The sequence below is a fragment of the Larus michahellis genome, chromosome 23, assembly GCF_964199755.1.
Source record: "Larus michahellis chromosome 23, bLarMic1.1, whole genome shotgun sequence".
Taxonomy (NCBI): Eukaryota; Metazoa; Chordata; class Aves; order Charadriiformes; family Laridae; genus Larus; species Larus michahellis.
In genome coordinates, this window is record NC_133918.1 from 3,546,068 (window position 1) to 3,563,188 (window position 17,121).

A 17,121-nucleotide genomic window follows, 5' to 3' on the forward strand; every position below is an offset into this window, starting at 1 on the left:
CCTTTATTTTTACCAAAAATGACAAATTATTAGAATGGTGGAAATTAGAAAAACGGCGTTTAGGTAACCTCCCTCTTTTCTTCAGCGGCGTCTGATTGAAGGCAGATTTGGAAGATGAAGGGGTGTTTGTGTGTGTGTGGGGGGAAAACAGGGTAATCTGCTGAATGCCAACAGAGAGGGGCGGGGGGGATGGTCCAGGGGACACCCCAAGAGCGGCTCATCCGACACCCACGATGGAGCACTGGGGAGGTGCATCGCGGCGGTTTTCACACCCAAACAGCTGCCGGGGTTTTGCGGGGGGAAAAAGGGCTGCGAAGCTCAGAGAGCGGCAGGGAGGGCTCCCACCCCTGCGCTGCCGTGGCGTCAGAGCTCAGCTGTGCCCCAAAGAGCTCCCCCCCCCTGCCCCCGAGGGTCTCCTGGAGCTCAGAGCCCCCCCGTGAGACTGGGGGTGCTGGGGGCCAGCCCCCCCCCGGCCAGGCCAGCGCTCCAGCCCACGCTGCTGACGGGGAGCACAAAACCATCGTCATATCCTTCATCACCAGCGCTGCCGAGAAGGAGCACAGAGGCCAGGCTGGGGGAGCCGGCCAGGAGGAGAAGGAGGAGGAGGAGGCGGAGGAAGGAGCAGGCAGGGGCTCTCCCCGGCTGCAGCCCATGGGGAACCGCAGCCGCCGCTCGGTGGCCGGGCAGTCCCAGGGTCCCAGCTCTGTTCCCCCACCCCTCCACGGCACCGGGAGCCGGGGGGAAGGTAACAGAGCCGGGGGGACGCTGCAGCCCCGGCGATGAAAAGCAAAGGGAAGATCTCGAGGAAGGCAGGAGACAGGGCACCACCCGCGTCTGTTTTAGAAATGACTTTATTGCCCTAAAAAGGGGAAGTCATGTGTAAACAAACATTCCATTCAGGTATTAATATATTATTATTTTTTTTTCCACTCCAAAAATGCATCATTAAATCCAGCCACAGAAATATCAAAAGCAGGAACAGTAGAAAAGAGCTACAGGGGAGGAAAGACCCAGCCAGGCCACCTTCCCCCCCCACCTCGGGAGCGGGGCTCATGGCAGCGTGTCCCAGGGCTCGGCCGACAGCCACACGCCACTCCACTCCAGCAAGGCAACCCTGGGACAGGCCGGGGCGGGGAGGGGGGGGTCAGGGGGACAGCACAAGCCCCCAGACCCTTGGCTCTCCCCCCAGGGCCAGACCCAACCCCAGGAGCAGCCCAGGGCCGTGCTCTCAGCATCCCCCTTGCCCAAACCCAAAGGCACACAGCTCCGCCGTGGGGGATGCGTCACACCCCCCGCCCTCCCCCAACCCTCTCATAGAGCACCAAAACCTTTGCCCAGCTCTTCTTCGCCCTCCCCTCGCAGCCTGCTGGGTGTCCCCCCCCATCCCCGGCCCCAGCAACGCCTGGGTTCCACCAGTTTCTCGCACCCCGGGGACCGCAGGGCGAGGGGTACACGGGAGTGTCGGGCAGCAGCCGGCCGGGCAGGGTCCCCTTCCTGCCCCAGGTCCGCTCAGGGCCAGGATGTTCTCCCCCAGCCCAGGGATGTGGCCCATCTCTCCATCCCACCCTCCCCAGAGCCCCCCCAGGGCGAGTCTGGGCACCCCCCCATCCATGTTGACTCCTGGCGGGGGGGAAGCCGCAGGTGGGAAATCCCCCCGAAGGAGGGAGGTGTCTGCTCCTTACGTCCTGCACGGTTTGTTTTCAGCCACAAGCTCGACAAACAGCCACGATCACCCCAAATCCACCCCCCCCCCCCGCCCCGCCATGCAAACACCGCGCTACCAGTACCATGCCTCGCGTACCTGAAACGTATTTACAGACAGAAGTAAAAACACGCTGGGAAAGATCAGCCTCGGATATAAATAGCCAACACTGAAATCTGCCATCTGCTGCAAAGGACAAGGAAGGAACATCAACTGCCACCGACAGAGGTTACACAGGGGGACGCGGGTGTGCGCGGGTGTCCACGCGTGCTGCAACAGGCAGGGACGGGAGCACTGCGAAATGCGCTCCCTTCCACGGAAACATGCAGAGCCCGACGCAACGGGTTAACACCACACCAAACAACAACAAGGCGCCCGTTTTATCCCCGCAGAAACGCCCCCCGGCCGGCGTTACCTCCAGCCGGGTGACCGGGATCGCAGGGAGGGATGGGAAGGGACAGGTCCCTCCTGGGAGCCGGGTCCCGCTGGGCACAGGGGCTTCGTGGTCCCACAGGACTCGTCCCTCCCGCTCGGTGGGTGCAGCCGCTCCCGAGCCCCCCGCAGGCGAGGGCGGAGGGTAGGGGGGCCTCAGCCACAGCCTGCCCCCCCCGCCCAGCGACACCTGGGGATGTCCCCTGTGCCAGCCAGGCTACCAGCACTCCGGGAGGGCTACTCCTGTCACCTCAGCTTTTGTCAGCGAGCATGGCTGCTGGGACACTGCCTGGGACCAGCTGCGGGCGCAGTGTGAGGGGTGCCAGGCCCCCCCATGGCAGTGCCAGCCCCGGCACCTCCCTCCCGCGGGCAGGGGACGGGCACAGGCAGCCTCCTGGATCCGGGCAAACCCAGCGCCCCCGAGGCTCCGGGAGCAGCGTCCCGCAGGGGGTCAGCAGCGGGGGACACGGCTGGGGGTGGGCAGGGAGGGCGTCCTGGGAGCTGCAGGTGTCAGACCAAGTCGACCCGCGCATCGGTGCAGTCCTGCAGGGCTGGGAACACTCCGGAAAAGGCTTAAAACCCACAAACCTGACTCATCCCCAGGGTCACCTCCCTTGGCCCACTCTTGGGTCACCTCTGCAGTATTTTCTCTGCAGTTTCCAAGGCTAGAAACCTGTCTTTTAAATTAAAGCTGAGATTGATGCTATCACCTGACTCGAGGAGCTGGGACTTCCGAGAGAGGTGGCAGAAAGTATGCTACGGGGATCTACCCACCTCCAACCTCCGTGCTGGCCAGTTGGAGACCACAGGCACCAGGGAGGGAAGAGCCCAGCAGGTCACATCCATCCTTCCCGGTGGAGACGGGGCCGGTGGATCCCCGCTTCCCGCTGGGCTCCAGGAGATGCAGCCCCGGGAGGGAGCAGAGGGGAGAGGCTGCGGCTGCCAGCCCTGCCTGCCCCCGCCGCAAGGGGGGGGACTGGTGCTGACAGAGCCGCCCCCAGGGACCCCCATGCTCCGCCACCGCCCAGTCCCCCGTCCGAGGGGCCCTTCCAAACCCCCCCCGCCCAGCCCCCGCCCCCGGGTGGGCAGCGAGTGCCTACAGGCAGGACAGGAGGGCGGTGAGCGGCAGCTCCTTCTCCCCCAGCAGCGTGTCCCGCTTAAGGCTGCTGCCCTTGTTGACCACCTTGAGCTTCAGGGACATCTTCCTGGCGTGGCCGGGGCCCAGCCCATCAAAGAAGAAGTCCTCGTTGAAGACGGGGTTGCGGCTGTTCTTGACGATGGTGCTGCGTTGCTTCTGCAGCTTCCCGGGGTTGAGGCACAGCGAGACGCAGCAGTTGATGCTGCGCAGGTCGACGAGGGCGTCGTAGAGGTCCTCGGCGGAGACGAGCCGCACGCGCAGCCGGGCATTGGAGGGGTCGTACTCGGCGGCCAGGCGCAGGCTCCCGCCCCGGCTGAGACGCAGGCTGTGTTCCCGGTCACGGCCCGGCGGCAGGTCCAGGGGCAGCAGGGCGGCGGGCGGCTGCCCCCCGGCCGGGGCGCTCCTGGCGCGGCGCTGGGCGCTGGGACTGGTGTCGGCTGAGCTGTCGTCAGTGGAGAGGGAGCTGTTGCGGGCCACCGAGTGCTTCAGCTTGATGACCTTGGACTGGCTCTCCTGGCTGAAGATCTTCAGCAGGGAGACGGAGCGGGAGAGCAGCGGGGAGCCGAAGGGCGAGGACTCGGCTGAGGAGCACGTGTCGCTCTCGCCGCCGCTGAAGTAGCGGCCGGGGTGCATGAGGGCTGCGCCCAGGTCGGCGGGTGCCCGGGGCCTGCCCTCGCCGTTGAGCTTGGCTCTGCGCTGGGCGCTGGGCGAGGTGGCCGGCGAGGGGCAGAGGCTGCTGTGCTCGCTGTGGAAGAGCGACTCTTTGCGCCGCGTGTGGGGGCTCTCCATCAGCGTGGCGAAGCCGTAGGAGGTCTGCGCCTTGGGCACGTAGGGCAGTGACATGGCCGTCTGCGCCTGCGGGTCTGCGTTGGTGCTGAAGCCCTCCTCGGCCGTCCAGTCTTCGGCGCTCTCGATCTGGATGATGTGCCGGCCGGCTGCCCGCTGCCGGGGTCGGCTGGATGGCCGGGGGCTGCGGGGGGGCTTGCGCCCGGCCAGGTCCTGCTCCGAGGCCGAGGGGCCCAGGGCGGGCGCTGTGGGGGGCTCGGCACCCTCCCCCTCGGCGGGTGCCGCGCTCAGCTTGGGTGGGATGAAGAAGTCAGGGATCTTGTCGGGGGTGAGGACGTTGCTGTAGCGGGACCCCCGTGGGGACTCCTCTGGCCCCGCACCCCGGGACCCACCGTTCTCCGCCACACCACGCAGCCGCTCCAGGAGCCACATGTTGCCACCGGGTGCGGGACTGGAAGAGACCCGAGGGGAAACGCTGTCACCAGGGGCCGGGCACCGGCAGACCGGAGCCGTCAGCCTGGGGGGCAACCGGCGGCACCGAGAGACGGGGACAAGGATGGAAGGGAACCTGCCGCGCCGGGGGGGCGACAGGAAGGAACCGTCCACGCCGGGGGACACGGGGACCCGCCAGCCCGGGGGAGACGGGAAGGAACCGGTCGCGCCGGGAGGGACGGGGACCCGCGAGCCCGGGGGGGACGGGAAGGAACCGGCCGCGCCGGGGGGGGACGGGGACCCGCGGGACGCGGCGGTGTCGGACCCCAGCGATGGGACGGGACGGGGCGGCCGCGACGCACGGGAACGGCCGCCGGCAGCGACGCGATACCCGGACCGACCGACCACCGACGGAGGGAGGGAGGGACAGACCGACCGGGAAGCGCCGGATCCGCCGCAGCCGGAGCGGAGCCGCCGCCGCCGCCGCAGCCCGGGCGGGGCGCGCGCGGACGCGCTTTTATACCGGCGGCGGCGGCGGCGGCGGCGGCCCCGCTCCTTCCCCGCGCCGCCGCCGTAATCCTCCGAGCGCGGCGCCCCCGCAATTCCCCGCCGGACCCACCGGAACCGGCACCGGCACCGAGTCGGATCGAGCGCTCCCGGGGTGCCGATGACCCGGGGTGCGGGTACCCGCTGCCGGGACACCCGGGCCGCCTGCCCACGGGAGCGCCGTGGGACGGGACCGGGAGCTGGGGGGGGGGGGGGTCCCTGCGCCGGGACCGGGATGGCGGCGACACCGTGCTCCCTCCCAGCGCCCTCCCACCACCCCCCCCCCGGCGCTGCCCGGGCTCTTCTCCGAGCTCTTGAGCTCGTCAAGGCGCTGGGCGAAGCCGGCAGCTCTCCGCGGCGGCGCAGAGCTCAAGGGCTCACCGAGTGCATCGAGTGGTTTAATATCGGGGCTGGAGGAGCTTTTTTGGGGGGGGGGGGGGAGAAAGTGCCACATGTCACACATCTCACAGCACCTGGCGGTGACACAGCACTGGGGCAAGCCACGGCCCAGGTGACAGTGGGGGCACCAGGGCAAAATGTCCAGAGGATCCACGGAACATCACTGCAGGCCCCAGTGCTGCAGAGGGGCAGGAGGGGAGACTCCCAAACCAGGGTGATCGGCCCCAGTCCAGGTACCGCACGGATTTATGGCCTTGGGGACAGGGATGCAGCTGAGCAGGACAGTGGCACCAACCAGGGCCAGTGGCTGCTCCTCCCTGGCTGCTGCCCTGTGGGTGCCGTCGGGCTGCAGGGAAGGCTCCGTCATCCCACAGCGCGGGGCTGGGAATAATCAGCAGGAAGGAACAGAGCCTGGCGTGGTGGACTCCATCAGCGGGGGCTACGGCCGCCGGGCAGCGAGAGAGGGGAGGTCTCGGCTCCCTCTGCATCCCGACTGAGCTGATAAACAGAGCCGGCCCTGCGGAGCCAGACCGAGAGCCAACAGCTCTGCCAGCGCCTGGGAAGGGTGGCAGGGAAGAAGGTCCCCAGGGCCTGGGGGACAACCCTCCTCCCTCTCTGGAAGCAAGTTGCCCTCCCCGCTCCCTGCACCCCCCCCGTTTCACTGTGTGCCCTCTGCCCGCCGTGCCCAGGCCTCTCCCGGCAGTGAGCGGTCGCTCCCTGGCAACGCGAGCGCTCTGGTTTATGGAGTTTCTTGGCACGTTGCTCTGCCTGCTGGGGAGCAGCGGCTCAGGCCAGCTGCAGACCTTCACCGGGAGTGGGCCCTTCGGCATGGCTGCCCCTCGCTGGCACAGGAGGGGACCTGGGAAAAGCTGCTGGAACCCTCCGAACGGGGCGAGTGGGGAGCGGGAACCAGCCAGGACGTGGGGGGGTGTCTGGGCAGGGATGTCTCGGGGTCAGCGGTGGGGAAGGGGGACGGCGGTGTCCTGGCTGGACCCTGGGCGTTTCACCACAGGGCGCTGAGTGCTGGGTCCCGTAGGGGGAGGAGAGGGCAGATGGAGCCCGGGAGAGGATGAGGCTCACGGGGAGGGGAGGCTGGTGAACAAAAGGCTACTGTTTGCCTTTCCTCCACCCTGCACAACGGTGGGTAAACAAGGTGCAGAAATGGTTGAGTTCCCTGGAGATAACAAAGAGCGCTGGAGCGGGGCCAGCCCTGCCCGCTCGGCCCAGGGCCAGCCGTCTCTGGGGGGGCAAAGGGGAGCAGGGTGCTCGGAGCTGCCTGCACGGAGTTTGTTGGGGCTCAGCTTGGGGCAGGGCTTCCAGGTTTGAGGCAGAAGAGGAGCTGGGGTCCCGAATGCAAAGGGACAGCAGGAGAGACCCTGCGCTCGCAGCAGGAGCTGGCACAGGGACATGCATCTCTGGCACTCGGGGACATGGGCTGTGCCGGGAGCATCCCTTCCCAAGCAGCGCAGGCAGGGCTGGCAGCCAGAGACGAGCACTCGCCTGCAGCACCGCGCTGCCGATGTTACTCTGTGCAGCCGGAGCAGCCGGACACGAAACAGGAACAGGCAGAGAGCAAACACTTGCGGGGCCAGCAGAAAACAAGGTTTCCAGGGCCTCCAAAACAGTCTCCGGACCCTCACTCGGCACCCAGCAGCATGGAGCCGGGAGGGGTGCGTTTCCTCACCTGCCTCCCCCTTGGCCAGGGCTCTCCATGGATCTGGGCAGCACAGGATGCCAGGAGGGGGCGGCTTTCAGGGCTCCAGAGCCACCTCCCCGGGCAGCGCGACGGGGAGACGGGCGAGGGCATGGACCAGGGTCCATCATGCTGGGCTGGAGGCTGCCGGCGGCATTCGGTGCCTGGCAAGGGCTGGGCAAGGCACCGTGGGCAAGCGATGGCTGGTGGGAACACTGGCAGGGCTGGGGATGGTGGCAAGGCTGGGATGCTGGCAGGGCTGGGGACACTGGCAGGGCTGGGAACGCTGGCAGGGCTGGGAACGCTGGCAGTGCTGGGGATGCTGGCATGGCTGGGATGGTGGCAGGGCTGGGGACACTGGCAGGGCTGGGAATGCTGGCAGGGCTGGGGACACCAGCAGGGCTGGGGATGGTGGCAGTGCTGGCGACACTGGCAGGACTGGGAATGCTGGCAGGGCTGGGATGCTGGCAGGGCTGGGGATGGTGGTAGTGCTGGGGACACTGGCAGGGCTGGGATGTGGCAGGGCTGGGGACACCGGCAGAGCTGGGGACACTGGCAAGGCTGGGGACGCTGGCAGGGCTGGGGATGCTGGCAGGGCTGGGATGGTGGCAGGGCTGGGGACACTGGCAGGGCTGGGGATTCTGGCAGGGCTGGGGACGCTGGCAGGGCTGGGGATGCTGGCAAGGCTGGTGATGCCGGCAGGGCTGGGGATGTGGCTGGCGGAGCCGGCAGGATGCTACCACCTGCTGGAAGCTGGGAAGGAGAGAGCCCCAAGGGGAAGGGACTGGCGCTGGGCGCCCGGGATCCCCCCGCAGCCCCTCCGGGGCAGGAGCACTGCAGACATCTCCTCTTTCCAGCCGGTCAGGTATTTCCAGGAAACTTGCTGAGGGCCAATGTCAGAGACTCTCACCTCTATGTGCAGGAAAACTGAACTGGGCCGTGTTTGTTGTCAGCACGTTTGGAGACAGACAGAGGGACGGTTGGTCAGCGAGACCCCCGGTCGCAGTCGCTCTCTGTGGCTCCCAAACCTCCCCCAAAGCCCCCGGCCTCCCCGCCATCACACGGGCTGAAGAAGCACCACCGAGAGGCAAATCACTCTGCCCTTCAGCCCGGCGTTAACTCTGGAGCCTACAGACTGCTGCTGCTGCTCCGAACGCACCGGCGCTTTCAGCAGGTGCCACTACCTGCTTTGCTCCACCATCGCCCGGCCCCAGCCTCCCTTGCCCGTGTCCCAGTGAGGACCAGTCCAGAGTGGAGCCGCGCTGGGGGGGGTGCAGATCACACCGAAAGAAACCCAGTTTCAGATGGGGGCACTCCCTGGTGCTCCAAATGCATTATTTATGTCCGTACTTAACTCAATAAAGGCTTCACTTTCGTTTTAATTGGGTTTTTGCTTCGAGAATGCTCCTGTGGCTCCCAACCCACCTCCCTCCACGGGGTCCTGCCCTTGTGCCGGGTGGCCGTGGGGTGCTGCTCCACAGCGGGACCCTCTTGAGGAGGGTCCCCAAGCCCCTACACAGCGGCCCCGCACCCCGTGGCCATTGGCACCGCACCCCAACCTCAACCAAAGCCCTAAAACCCCTAAAATAAGTCCTCCACCAGCCTTTCAGGCACCTCCTGGTAGCAGCCGGTGGCCAAGGGGCCGGGGCAGAGCCAGCGGCCACCAGTGGAAGGCGTGGGCTCGATCTCGGGGGGTCAAAGAAGGAAGTCCGAGCTCTCGCTGCCTTTTCCTGCCTCTGCCGTTGAGGGAACGGCGCAATTATCTTTGCAGACGCATTACTACACGACAAAAAATAGCAGCTGAGATGGGAGCGCCACTGTCCTATTCAAACCATCAATGGAAAATTACACATTCGTTACCGGGCTTTATTTAGGGGCTTATTTCATTCATTGACTCAGCCAGCACCCAGCCAGCCCTGTCCCCGGGGGTGCTGCCCCCCCGCCAGGGGCAGAGGGTGCCAGGCTGACCCTGCGCCCCGCAGCGGGCGTCGAGCCGAGATGGGCCGGTGGCACCCACCTGGTGCTGGCGAGTGCAGGGGACCCGGCAGAACCCTGGAGCCAGGAGTGCTGGGGCTGGTGCCGGCCTTGCTGGGAGGCTGCTGCCCACCCAGTGCACGTGCCCCGTGGCTCACAGCCCGGCCGCGCTGCTGGCTCAGAAAGCCCGGCGCAGCCTCTCCCACCTCCGACGACTCCAGCCAGGAGCCTTTCCTATCTGCTGGCCGGGAGCGTGGCCAGGCCCACCATGGCGCTCCCACTCCACTGGCCGCCGTGCTCATTAACGAGTGACAAACGGCAGCTCAGCCCCGGGCTGCGGCAGGAGCCAGAGGACGCCTGGCCAGGAGGCTCGGAGGCGAGTGGCCACCTCCTGCCCCGGGCAGGGGTGGGCAATGAGTCCACAGGCAGCAGGAATGGGCAGGGCAGGGAGATGCCGGGTGCAGGGAGGAGATGCCGGGTGCAGGGAGGAGATGCCACGCAAGATCAGCACCCCAGGGCCAAGCCCCGGGTGCTGCAGCCCCCTCCAGAGCTGGGGGGACGGGGGTGACCCAGATGCCGAAGTGGGACAAGGTGACCCAGGGTGGCAGAGACAAGTGTGACGAGCCAGGATGGGGCCGGCTGCCACCACCAACATGGAACCAGCCAGGAGCTGGTGGTGATGGAGACACCATCCCGGCTCCCTCTGCATCCCTGGCCCCATGGAGCCCCCGTCCCAGCACCGTGCCCGGGGGGGTGGCACAAACAACCCGGCCACTTTGCTCATTTCCAGGTTTAATTAGAAACGTATTCCAAACCACGACCCTGCACACAGAGCCAGACACACTGGAGAAGGGGACATGTATGCCGTAAAAACCTGCCAAAGCCCCGAGCCGGCCGGGGGGGGGGGGTGGTTCCCTGGGGGCCGTGGGACTCCTCTCCTGCCGGCAGCCCTGGCCTCCCGAGCCAGTGCCAGCAGCTCACCCCACGCCTTCCCCGCAGCAGCTTCGTCCTGGCCCGGGTCCGGGGAGGGCTGCGGGGGCTCAGCGCCACCGGGAGCCTCACGCGGCAGCAGTTCCTGGGGAGAATCCAGCTGGAAATGTGGGAGCGACAGGGACATCCAGCAGCACCGGCCTCCAAGAGATGTTTGTGGCCAGTCCCACGGCCAGAGCCAAGCCGGGGGGGGTACAGCCCCTGCGGATGGGGGACCCCACGGCTGGGGGGACTCCCAGATGGCGGGGGGAAGGAGGCGGGGAGTTGGGTCCTGAGCAGCGGCGTTGGGCGAGAGGCACGGCTCTGTGGGCAAGGGGCTGGTCCCCCGGCTGCCCCTCACGTACCTGTGCACGCACACGGGTGCACACACTCACACACACACACACACTCATACACACACACTCACACACACACACTCCCCAAGCTTTCTGGCCCCATCCCACCCCGGGAGCCCTGGGATGGGGGTCCTGGCACCAGCCCTGACCCTGTTTGCTCCATCATCATCCAGAGACCAGTTCTGGGATGGAGCTGGCACTGGGGGAGGCAGTGGGTTCTGGCGGTACCAGCGGTGGGGGGGGGGGGGGGGGGGGGCACACAGCCCTACACAGGTAGGGCCCCGGGCAGGAGGGGAGGGGGCAGCCCCGCAGCGATGCCCACCCAGCCCCGCCGTGGCCGGGTTTGGGCTCAGCCCCTCTCGACAAGGCTGCCCACCCGCTCCCACCCCGGCAGCGTTTTGCCTCCACACGTGGAATAAATGTCTTTGTGTCCGGCTGGGCAAGGGGCCGCATGCGGACGGTGGAGGGGAGGCAGTGGGGGGGAAGGGGGGGCCTTCGGGGCCAGGGACCGCGAGGCCCCGCTGGGGAGGGGGATGGGGAGCCCAACCCCGGGGTTTTGGGGACTTTGCCCCTCTCCAAGGCCAGGCACAACCGGAGGAGGGGAGCACGGAGGGGCCCCGGCTTTGCCCTGGCGCCGGGGCCAGTCTGGCGCCAGGGGAGGGGGGTCGGGGGCTCACGTACCCCCCCGGCATCACTGCTTCCTCCGGACAACCTGGCGGAGGTGCAGCTCGCTCTCCGCAGCCACGATGGGCTGCTCGTTCTGCCGGTGGTGGCTGATGAGGTGGCTGATGCTCTCAAACAGCACGTCCTTGGTCCTCACCTGGGGCGGGGGGGGAGCACAGCCATCCTGAACCCAGGAGAGCTGCCTCCCGCACGGGGTCCCCATGCAGCCCCCAGCGCCCACCCGCCCTCCCCCCCCAAGGATATCTCCTCAGCATCCCTCCCGTGCAGCCCCGACCCTGTCCCCATCGCCCCCCCAACCACCACCGTGCCCCCCCCCACTTACCACGCCTTCAGGATCCACCAGCAGCAGGTGCTTGGGCTGCCCGCTGTGCATCCCGGTCAGCACGTACTGCCCCGGGTTGGTGAGACTGTCCCGCACCAGGAAATCCCCGTCCGTCTGCAGGAGCCTCTCGGCGTCCCGACGGCTCATCTTCCCGTGGTACCACGGCTCCCGCCGCAGCTGCTCCTCCGTGGGGGCGATGGGGGCCTTCCGCGTGGGGGGGCTCGGCCACTGGTCCTCCATGGGGGGGCTGGCGCTGCCCCCCGCGATGCACTCGTGGAGCTTCAGGGCATCCTCGAAGGGCCCTGCAGGAGCCAGGGGATGCGGGGGGGGGGTCATGAAGCAGGGCTGGGGGGGGGGCGGCGGGGACAGGGTCGAGCCGAGCGGTGGCAGCAGGACCCACAGTTATGGCCAGACCCACCTCTGGGACGGACCCCGCTGTGCCACCGCCACCCCGGGCACGACGCTGTGCCTGCGCCCGGGCACAGAGGGGATGGTGCCCCCCTGCATGGCACGGCCGCCCCCCCCACAGGGCCAACCCGGCAAGGGTGGGTGACGATGGCGCACAACTTGTGGCCCCCGGGGCTCTGCTGGCACCACCGGGGCTGCGACACGTTGCCGGGCAGCCCGCGGCACAGCTCAGCCCTTCTGCAGCAGGTCTTGCACCAGGCCCCCCCCCCAGCAAAGCCCGCCGGCTTACTCATGTCAAAGAGGTCCTTTTTGGGGCTCTCCTCCGGCGCCCCACGAGCCGCCGCCTCCGGCTCCCAGGCGTCCAGGCTCTGCGTGTTCACGTACATGTGCTCCTCGTAGTCCCGCGGGCCCAGGGGGTGGCCGTCCGCCTGCAGGTACCCATCGCAGGGCTGGCCTGCGAGAGCACCCGGCATCACGGCTGGCCCAGGCAGCGCAGAGCCGCGGGGGGGCCCTGCTCACGGTCCCCAGGGTCCCCCCCCGCAGCGCTACCCACCCTGGCTCTCCAGGTCCCATGGCGGCCCCGGCTGGCTGCTCTGGTCTCGCCTGGCTGCGAAGCCACCCTGGGGAGAGGAGACAGCGATGGTGTCGGGGGGACATGCCCAGGACCCCCATGGCAGGGCCGGCAGCAGCCCGGGGGGCTCACCTGGCTGGGGGGGCCGGAGCCGGAGGGCTGAGCGTGGACGTGGCCCAGGCCTGCGCCGTGCCGCAGCCGGGAGTCGATCAGCCCCCCCGGGGGTGGCTCCTTCCCTGGGATGCTGTTGTAGTAATCGTGTTCGGCCGCCTCCTCGTCCTCCCCCCACGCCGACTCCTCCGCACCCAGCGCCCTGCGGCGGGGACGGGTGAGCTGGGGACACCCTGCCCGGCTTGGACCCCCCCCCTCCATGCCCCGGCACAGGGGGCGCGGGGCCGCAGCGGGGTCCCCCTGCCCCCCCTACCTGTCTGGGGGTGCCACCACCTTGGGGGGGCTGTGCAGGTACTGCTTGAAGCGCAGCTCGAAGGCCTGTCCCACCGTGCTGATGACGCTCTGCGCCAGCCCCTCGCAGCACTCCAGGATGTGGCAGGCTGCGGACAGACGGACGGACTCACAGATGGCTTCAGTGTTTCCCCCACGCACCCATCACCCCTCCGGCACCACCCCGAGCCACCCCCCACAAGGGATCCCCTCCTCCAGCCTTCATCCCCCAGCGCATCCCTCCTCCTCTGCAGAGCTCCCAAGCGCGGGGGCCGGCATCACCTCTCTGGTTGATGGGGTCTTTGGCGACGTAGGCGACGTAGTCCGTGGTGTCCTGGGGACACAGGGGGAACTCAGGGCCCCGCGTCCCGCTGCCGTGGGGGGAGCAGGGCTGGGGGTACCGGGGCGAGGGGACAGGCTCAGCCCCAGCCCCACGTCCTGCCCCGGGACCATGCTGCCCCACAGCTCGGCTCACGTGTAGGACAGGCAGCCCCTGTCCCCGCCGTCCCCGAGGGCTGGGGCGTGCGTGCCTCACCGTGTCCCCGCCGGAGGCGAAGGAGATGGATTGCATGTGGTGGTTGGCGATGATCTGGGGGGAGGATACGGCCCCAGGAGGGGGTTAGCGTGGGGGTCGCCATCCCCCCGGTTCGCGGTGGGAGGCAGAGGGCTGGGAGGTGGCGGGTGGTGGGTGACATCCCCGGGGACGGCTCTCACCTGGCGCGTGGTGGGGATCATGAGGTTCAGCCCGTCGACGGAGATGTTGACAGCGATGCTCATGCCAGCGAAGCGGAGGTTGCTCTTGCCCAGGATGGAGAAAAGGGCTTTGTTGGGAGCCTGAGGGGGTAAAAAGGAGCGTGGGGGCGATGCAACCCCCACGACCAGGTTTCCTGGGGTGAAGGAGGCAAAGAGGGGTGCCCCGAGAGACCCCAGGCTCTGCCTCGTGAACCGGGCAGACACCCCCAGCCCCGGAGCCCCGGCTCGCACCAGGAAGGAGCCCAGGAAGGGATGAAACTCACCTTCTTCTTCCAGATGCCCTTCACGCCTGGCACTGCCTCATACAGTCTGTTGATGGCTTCCCTGCAAGCCACGGCCCCCGGCCGGTTACTGCTGCAGACCCCCGGCCCCTTCCCTGTTCCTTCCCCTGCCTCTGGCTCCGCGGGGCCTGGGGGCATCAGCCCGCGCAGCCCCGGGCACCGCAGCCTCCCCGCAGCGCTGCCCCACGTCACCGCCCGCGGTACGTAATCCCAGCCGGGGCCACCTCCCTTCTCCTCTTTCCACCCATTGATCCGCGGCAGTGCCCTTCGCCTGTGTCCCCATGCGCCGGGTGGATCCCATGGGGCACCCCAGACCCTGGCCCTGAGTTGTGTCCCCCCCGACACACACTCCACAGGGCCCCAGGAGGGGGAGCGCCCAGGGCTGCTGGGGGCTCTGGGTGGCATTGGGGTGCAGGAGAGCAGGACTGCAGGGCCATACCTGGTGACCTGTGTCCGGGTGTTGAAGTCAAGGGACCTCATGGAGCGCAGCACCTCGATGCACCCCATGTACTGCGGGGGGACACACGGTCAGAGCAGCCTCCTCCGGCCACCGCCACCAGCCCAGGGCAGGGGATGGAGAGGAGGGGAAGGGAGGAGCCGGGTGTCACTGAGAAGGGTCCCTTTGATGTTGGGGTGCTCACCCCAACACATGGCACCCTTTCACCCTCCACCCCAAAATGCCCCATCGCATGCCCAGGCCCTGAGACCCAACAAACTCATCGGTGTGCTATGGCTTGTGCCGCCCTCGTAGGGGCCGGCTACTGCTGGGTCCTGGGGCTGGTTCCCCAGCCCAGAAGCCCCTCCATCCCCTGGCCCATCCCAGGACAATTTGGGAGGCCGTGCCGTCCCTCCCAGGATGGGCCAGACAATGTGGGCAGAGTAACGGGGCCGGGCTGCCCGTGATGGGGCGATGGGCCCGTGGGGGTGACTGCCCAGGGCACCCTCGGGGCCGGACCCCACCACGTCCCCTTGTCACGACACCGCGAGCTCCCGCGACGCCCGTCTCGGGGCCGGTCCGAGGGGAACCGGGGGGGGGGACGGACCGGAGCCGGGGGTTCCGCCCGCAGCCGTCGAGAGGAGGGGACAGACCCGCCGAGCGCCGGTGATGGGGCTCTCCGGGCGGCCGGTTGCCCCGACCGGGCGTGGGGGGCTGAGGATCGGGGGTCGGGGTCCGGCTCCGGCGGGACTTACCCGGACGATGTAGGAGACGCCGGGCCCCATCACCCTCTCGTCGGGGTGCAGCCAGCCCTGCGCCGGTTTGCGGATGAAGCTGCCCTTGCGGCTCCACTCCTCCCCGCCCGGCCGGGCCGCCCCCGCCGCCCCCCGCGCCCGCCCCGCCGCCGCCGCCGCCGCCGCCCCCCGCGCCCGCCCGCCGCCCGGCCCCGAGCAGGGCGCGGCGCAGAGCGGCTCGCAGGCGCCCAACACGGCGGCCAGCGCCGAGGGGGTCCCCGTCGCCGCCGCCCCGCCGCCGCCGCCGCCGCCGCCCCCTCCCCGGGCAGGCGCCGAGAGCTCCCGGCCGGCACCGGCGGGGCCGCGGCCGAGGAAACCGGCGGGTCCCGGGAACTTCCACTGCGGCATCCGCGGCAGCAGCGCGCAGAAGGTGGTGCCGGGCTCGGGCTCCTCGCCCGCCGCGGGGCAGGGCCCGGGGGCCGGCGACGGCATGGGGGCGGTCAGCGGCTCGTCGCGGAAGCGGTCATACTTGGGCTCCGGGAGCATGCCCGGGGCCGCGCTCCGCTCCGCCGATCCGCTCCGCGCCGCCGCCGCCGCCGCCGCGCCGGCTCCCGCCCCCCGCCCGCTCCCCCGGGGCCGCGCCGCGCTGATGTCATGGTGCGAGCGCTCCGCCGCCCCCCCCGGCCCCCCGCGCATCCCCCGCCCTCCGGCCCCCCCCCCCCCGCCGCTCCCGACCCGCCGCCGCCACAGCATCGCCCGGCCCCCCCCCCCCCCCCCCCCAGCATAGCCCGGCCCCTCCGAGCATCCTCAGGCCGCCCCTCACCCCCCAGCATCCTCTGTGCCCCCCAACACCCCCTGTGCCCCCCAGCATCCCCTGTGCCCCCTGGTACCCCCTGCGCCCCCCAGCCTCCCTTGTGCCCCTCAACACCCCCTGTACCCCCCAGCATCCCCTGTGCCCCCTGGTACCCCCTGCGCCCCCCAGCATCCCCTGTGAACCCCGGCATCCCCTGTGCCCCCCGGTACCCTCTGTGCCCCCCAGCCTCCCTTGTGCCCCTCAACACCCCCTGTGCCCCCCAGCATCCCCTGTGCCCCCTGGCATCCCCTGTGCCACCCAGTACCCTCTGTGCCCCCCAGCATTCCCTGTGACCCCCGGCATCCCCTGTGCCCCCCGGTACCCTCTGTGCCCCCCAGCCTCCCTTGTGCCCCCCGACACCCCCTGTGCCCCCCAGCATCCCCTGTGCCCCCTGGCTACCCCCTGCGCCCCCCAGCATCCCTTGTGCCCCTCAACACCCCCTGTGCCCCCCAGCATCCCCTGTGCCCCCTGGGGGGTGCTGCCCCCCCCCCGAGTCACAGTGGGGGCTGCGGGAGCCGTGGGACAGGCAGCATGGAGCTCTTCCCGGTACGGCCTGACCCCCGGGCACAGCTCCGCAGCCCCTGCACCCCGGATGCCCCCCCAGGGCCAGAGCCCCCCCATGCTCTGCCCTCACCCTGCTCCAAAACCCCCGCTGCCACTCATGGCACAGCCGGGAACCCCTGGGCTCGCACCGGCCCTGCAGGTGCCTGTGGGGCTAACGGGCTGGGGGGCTACCAGGGAGGCTAGTACCTCCCACCGGGTGCCACAGGGCACGGGCTGTTGGCTGCCCCCGGTTGGCAATGAGTCAGAGTGGCAAGCAGGCAGCTTCTGGAAGGGGCCGGCAGCTTCTGGAAGGGGCCAGCAGCCCCCGGCCGCTGCCCTCACCCCCAGGGGGGACATTTTCTGCTCTTCCCACATTTTCGTCACCGAGATGCGCTCACAGGGAGCCTGGGGCTGGCGGAGGCGGGGGGTGGGGGGGGCTTTGCTGCACAACAGGGCTGCCCTATTTCTGCGCCTCCCAGCCCAGTGGCACATCCAGGGCTGGCTCCCACTTGTTTATATCTGCCTAGAGGGCTCCGGCAGTAAAAAGCACAATCATTTTCTTGCTTCTTTGCCAGTATCTGCAGCAAGCAGGGTAAAAAAAAAAAAAACAAAACCAACAAACCAACCTTAAAGGAACTTTCTGACCTTAATCAAGTCACTGGTCCTTC

The 17,121-nt window shown here is 68.9% G+C and overlaps 2 protein-coding genes across 2 annotated transcripts; both read right to left on the reverse strand.

Annotated features, from left to right (window-relative positions):
* Positions 1 to 3,216: 3,216 nt before the first annotated feature.
* C2CD4C (C2 calcium dependent domain containing 4C) lies at positions 3,217 to 4,991 on the reverse strand. The gene is made up of 2 exons (XM_074565649.1): positions 4,927 to 4,991; positions 3,217 to 4,509 (listed from the first exon to the last, which is right to left on the reverse strand). Exon 2 carries the CDS (start codon positions 4,488 to 4,490, stop codon positions 3,231 to 3,233), a length of 1,260 nt encoding a protein of 419 aa, XP_074421750.1. The 5' UTR covers positions 4,491 to 4,509; positions 4,927 to 4,991; the 3' UTR covers positions 3,217 to 3,230.
* A 4,889-nt stretch (positions 4,992 to 9,880) lies between these two features.
* Positions 9,881 to 15,713, reverse strand: SHC2 (SHC adaptor protein 2). Its single transcript, XM_074565847.1, is given in 13 exon segments — positions 9,881 to 11,247; positions 11,434 to 11,735; positions 12,131 to 12,295; positions 12,395 to 12,461; positions 12,545 to 12,725; positions 12,837 to 12,963; positions 13,136 to 13,187; positions 13,389 to 13,442; positions 13,568 to 13,687; positions 13,870 to 13,930; positions 14,327 to 14,397; positions 15,079 to 15,639; positions 15,642 to 15,713. Coding segments are annotated over 13 exon segments (1,962 nt in total). The 3' UTR covers positions 9,881 to 11,118.
* Between the last annotated feature and the right edge of the window lie 1,408 nt (positions 15,714 to 17,121).

Bases quoted from the DNA above. Each gene is read 5' to 3' on its own strand.
- C2CD4C (XM_074565649.1), bottom strand. From the start codon at position 4,490: ATGTGGCTCCTGGAGCGGCTGCGTGGTGTGGCGGAGAACGGTGGGTCC.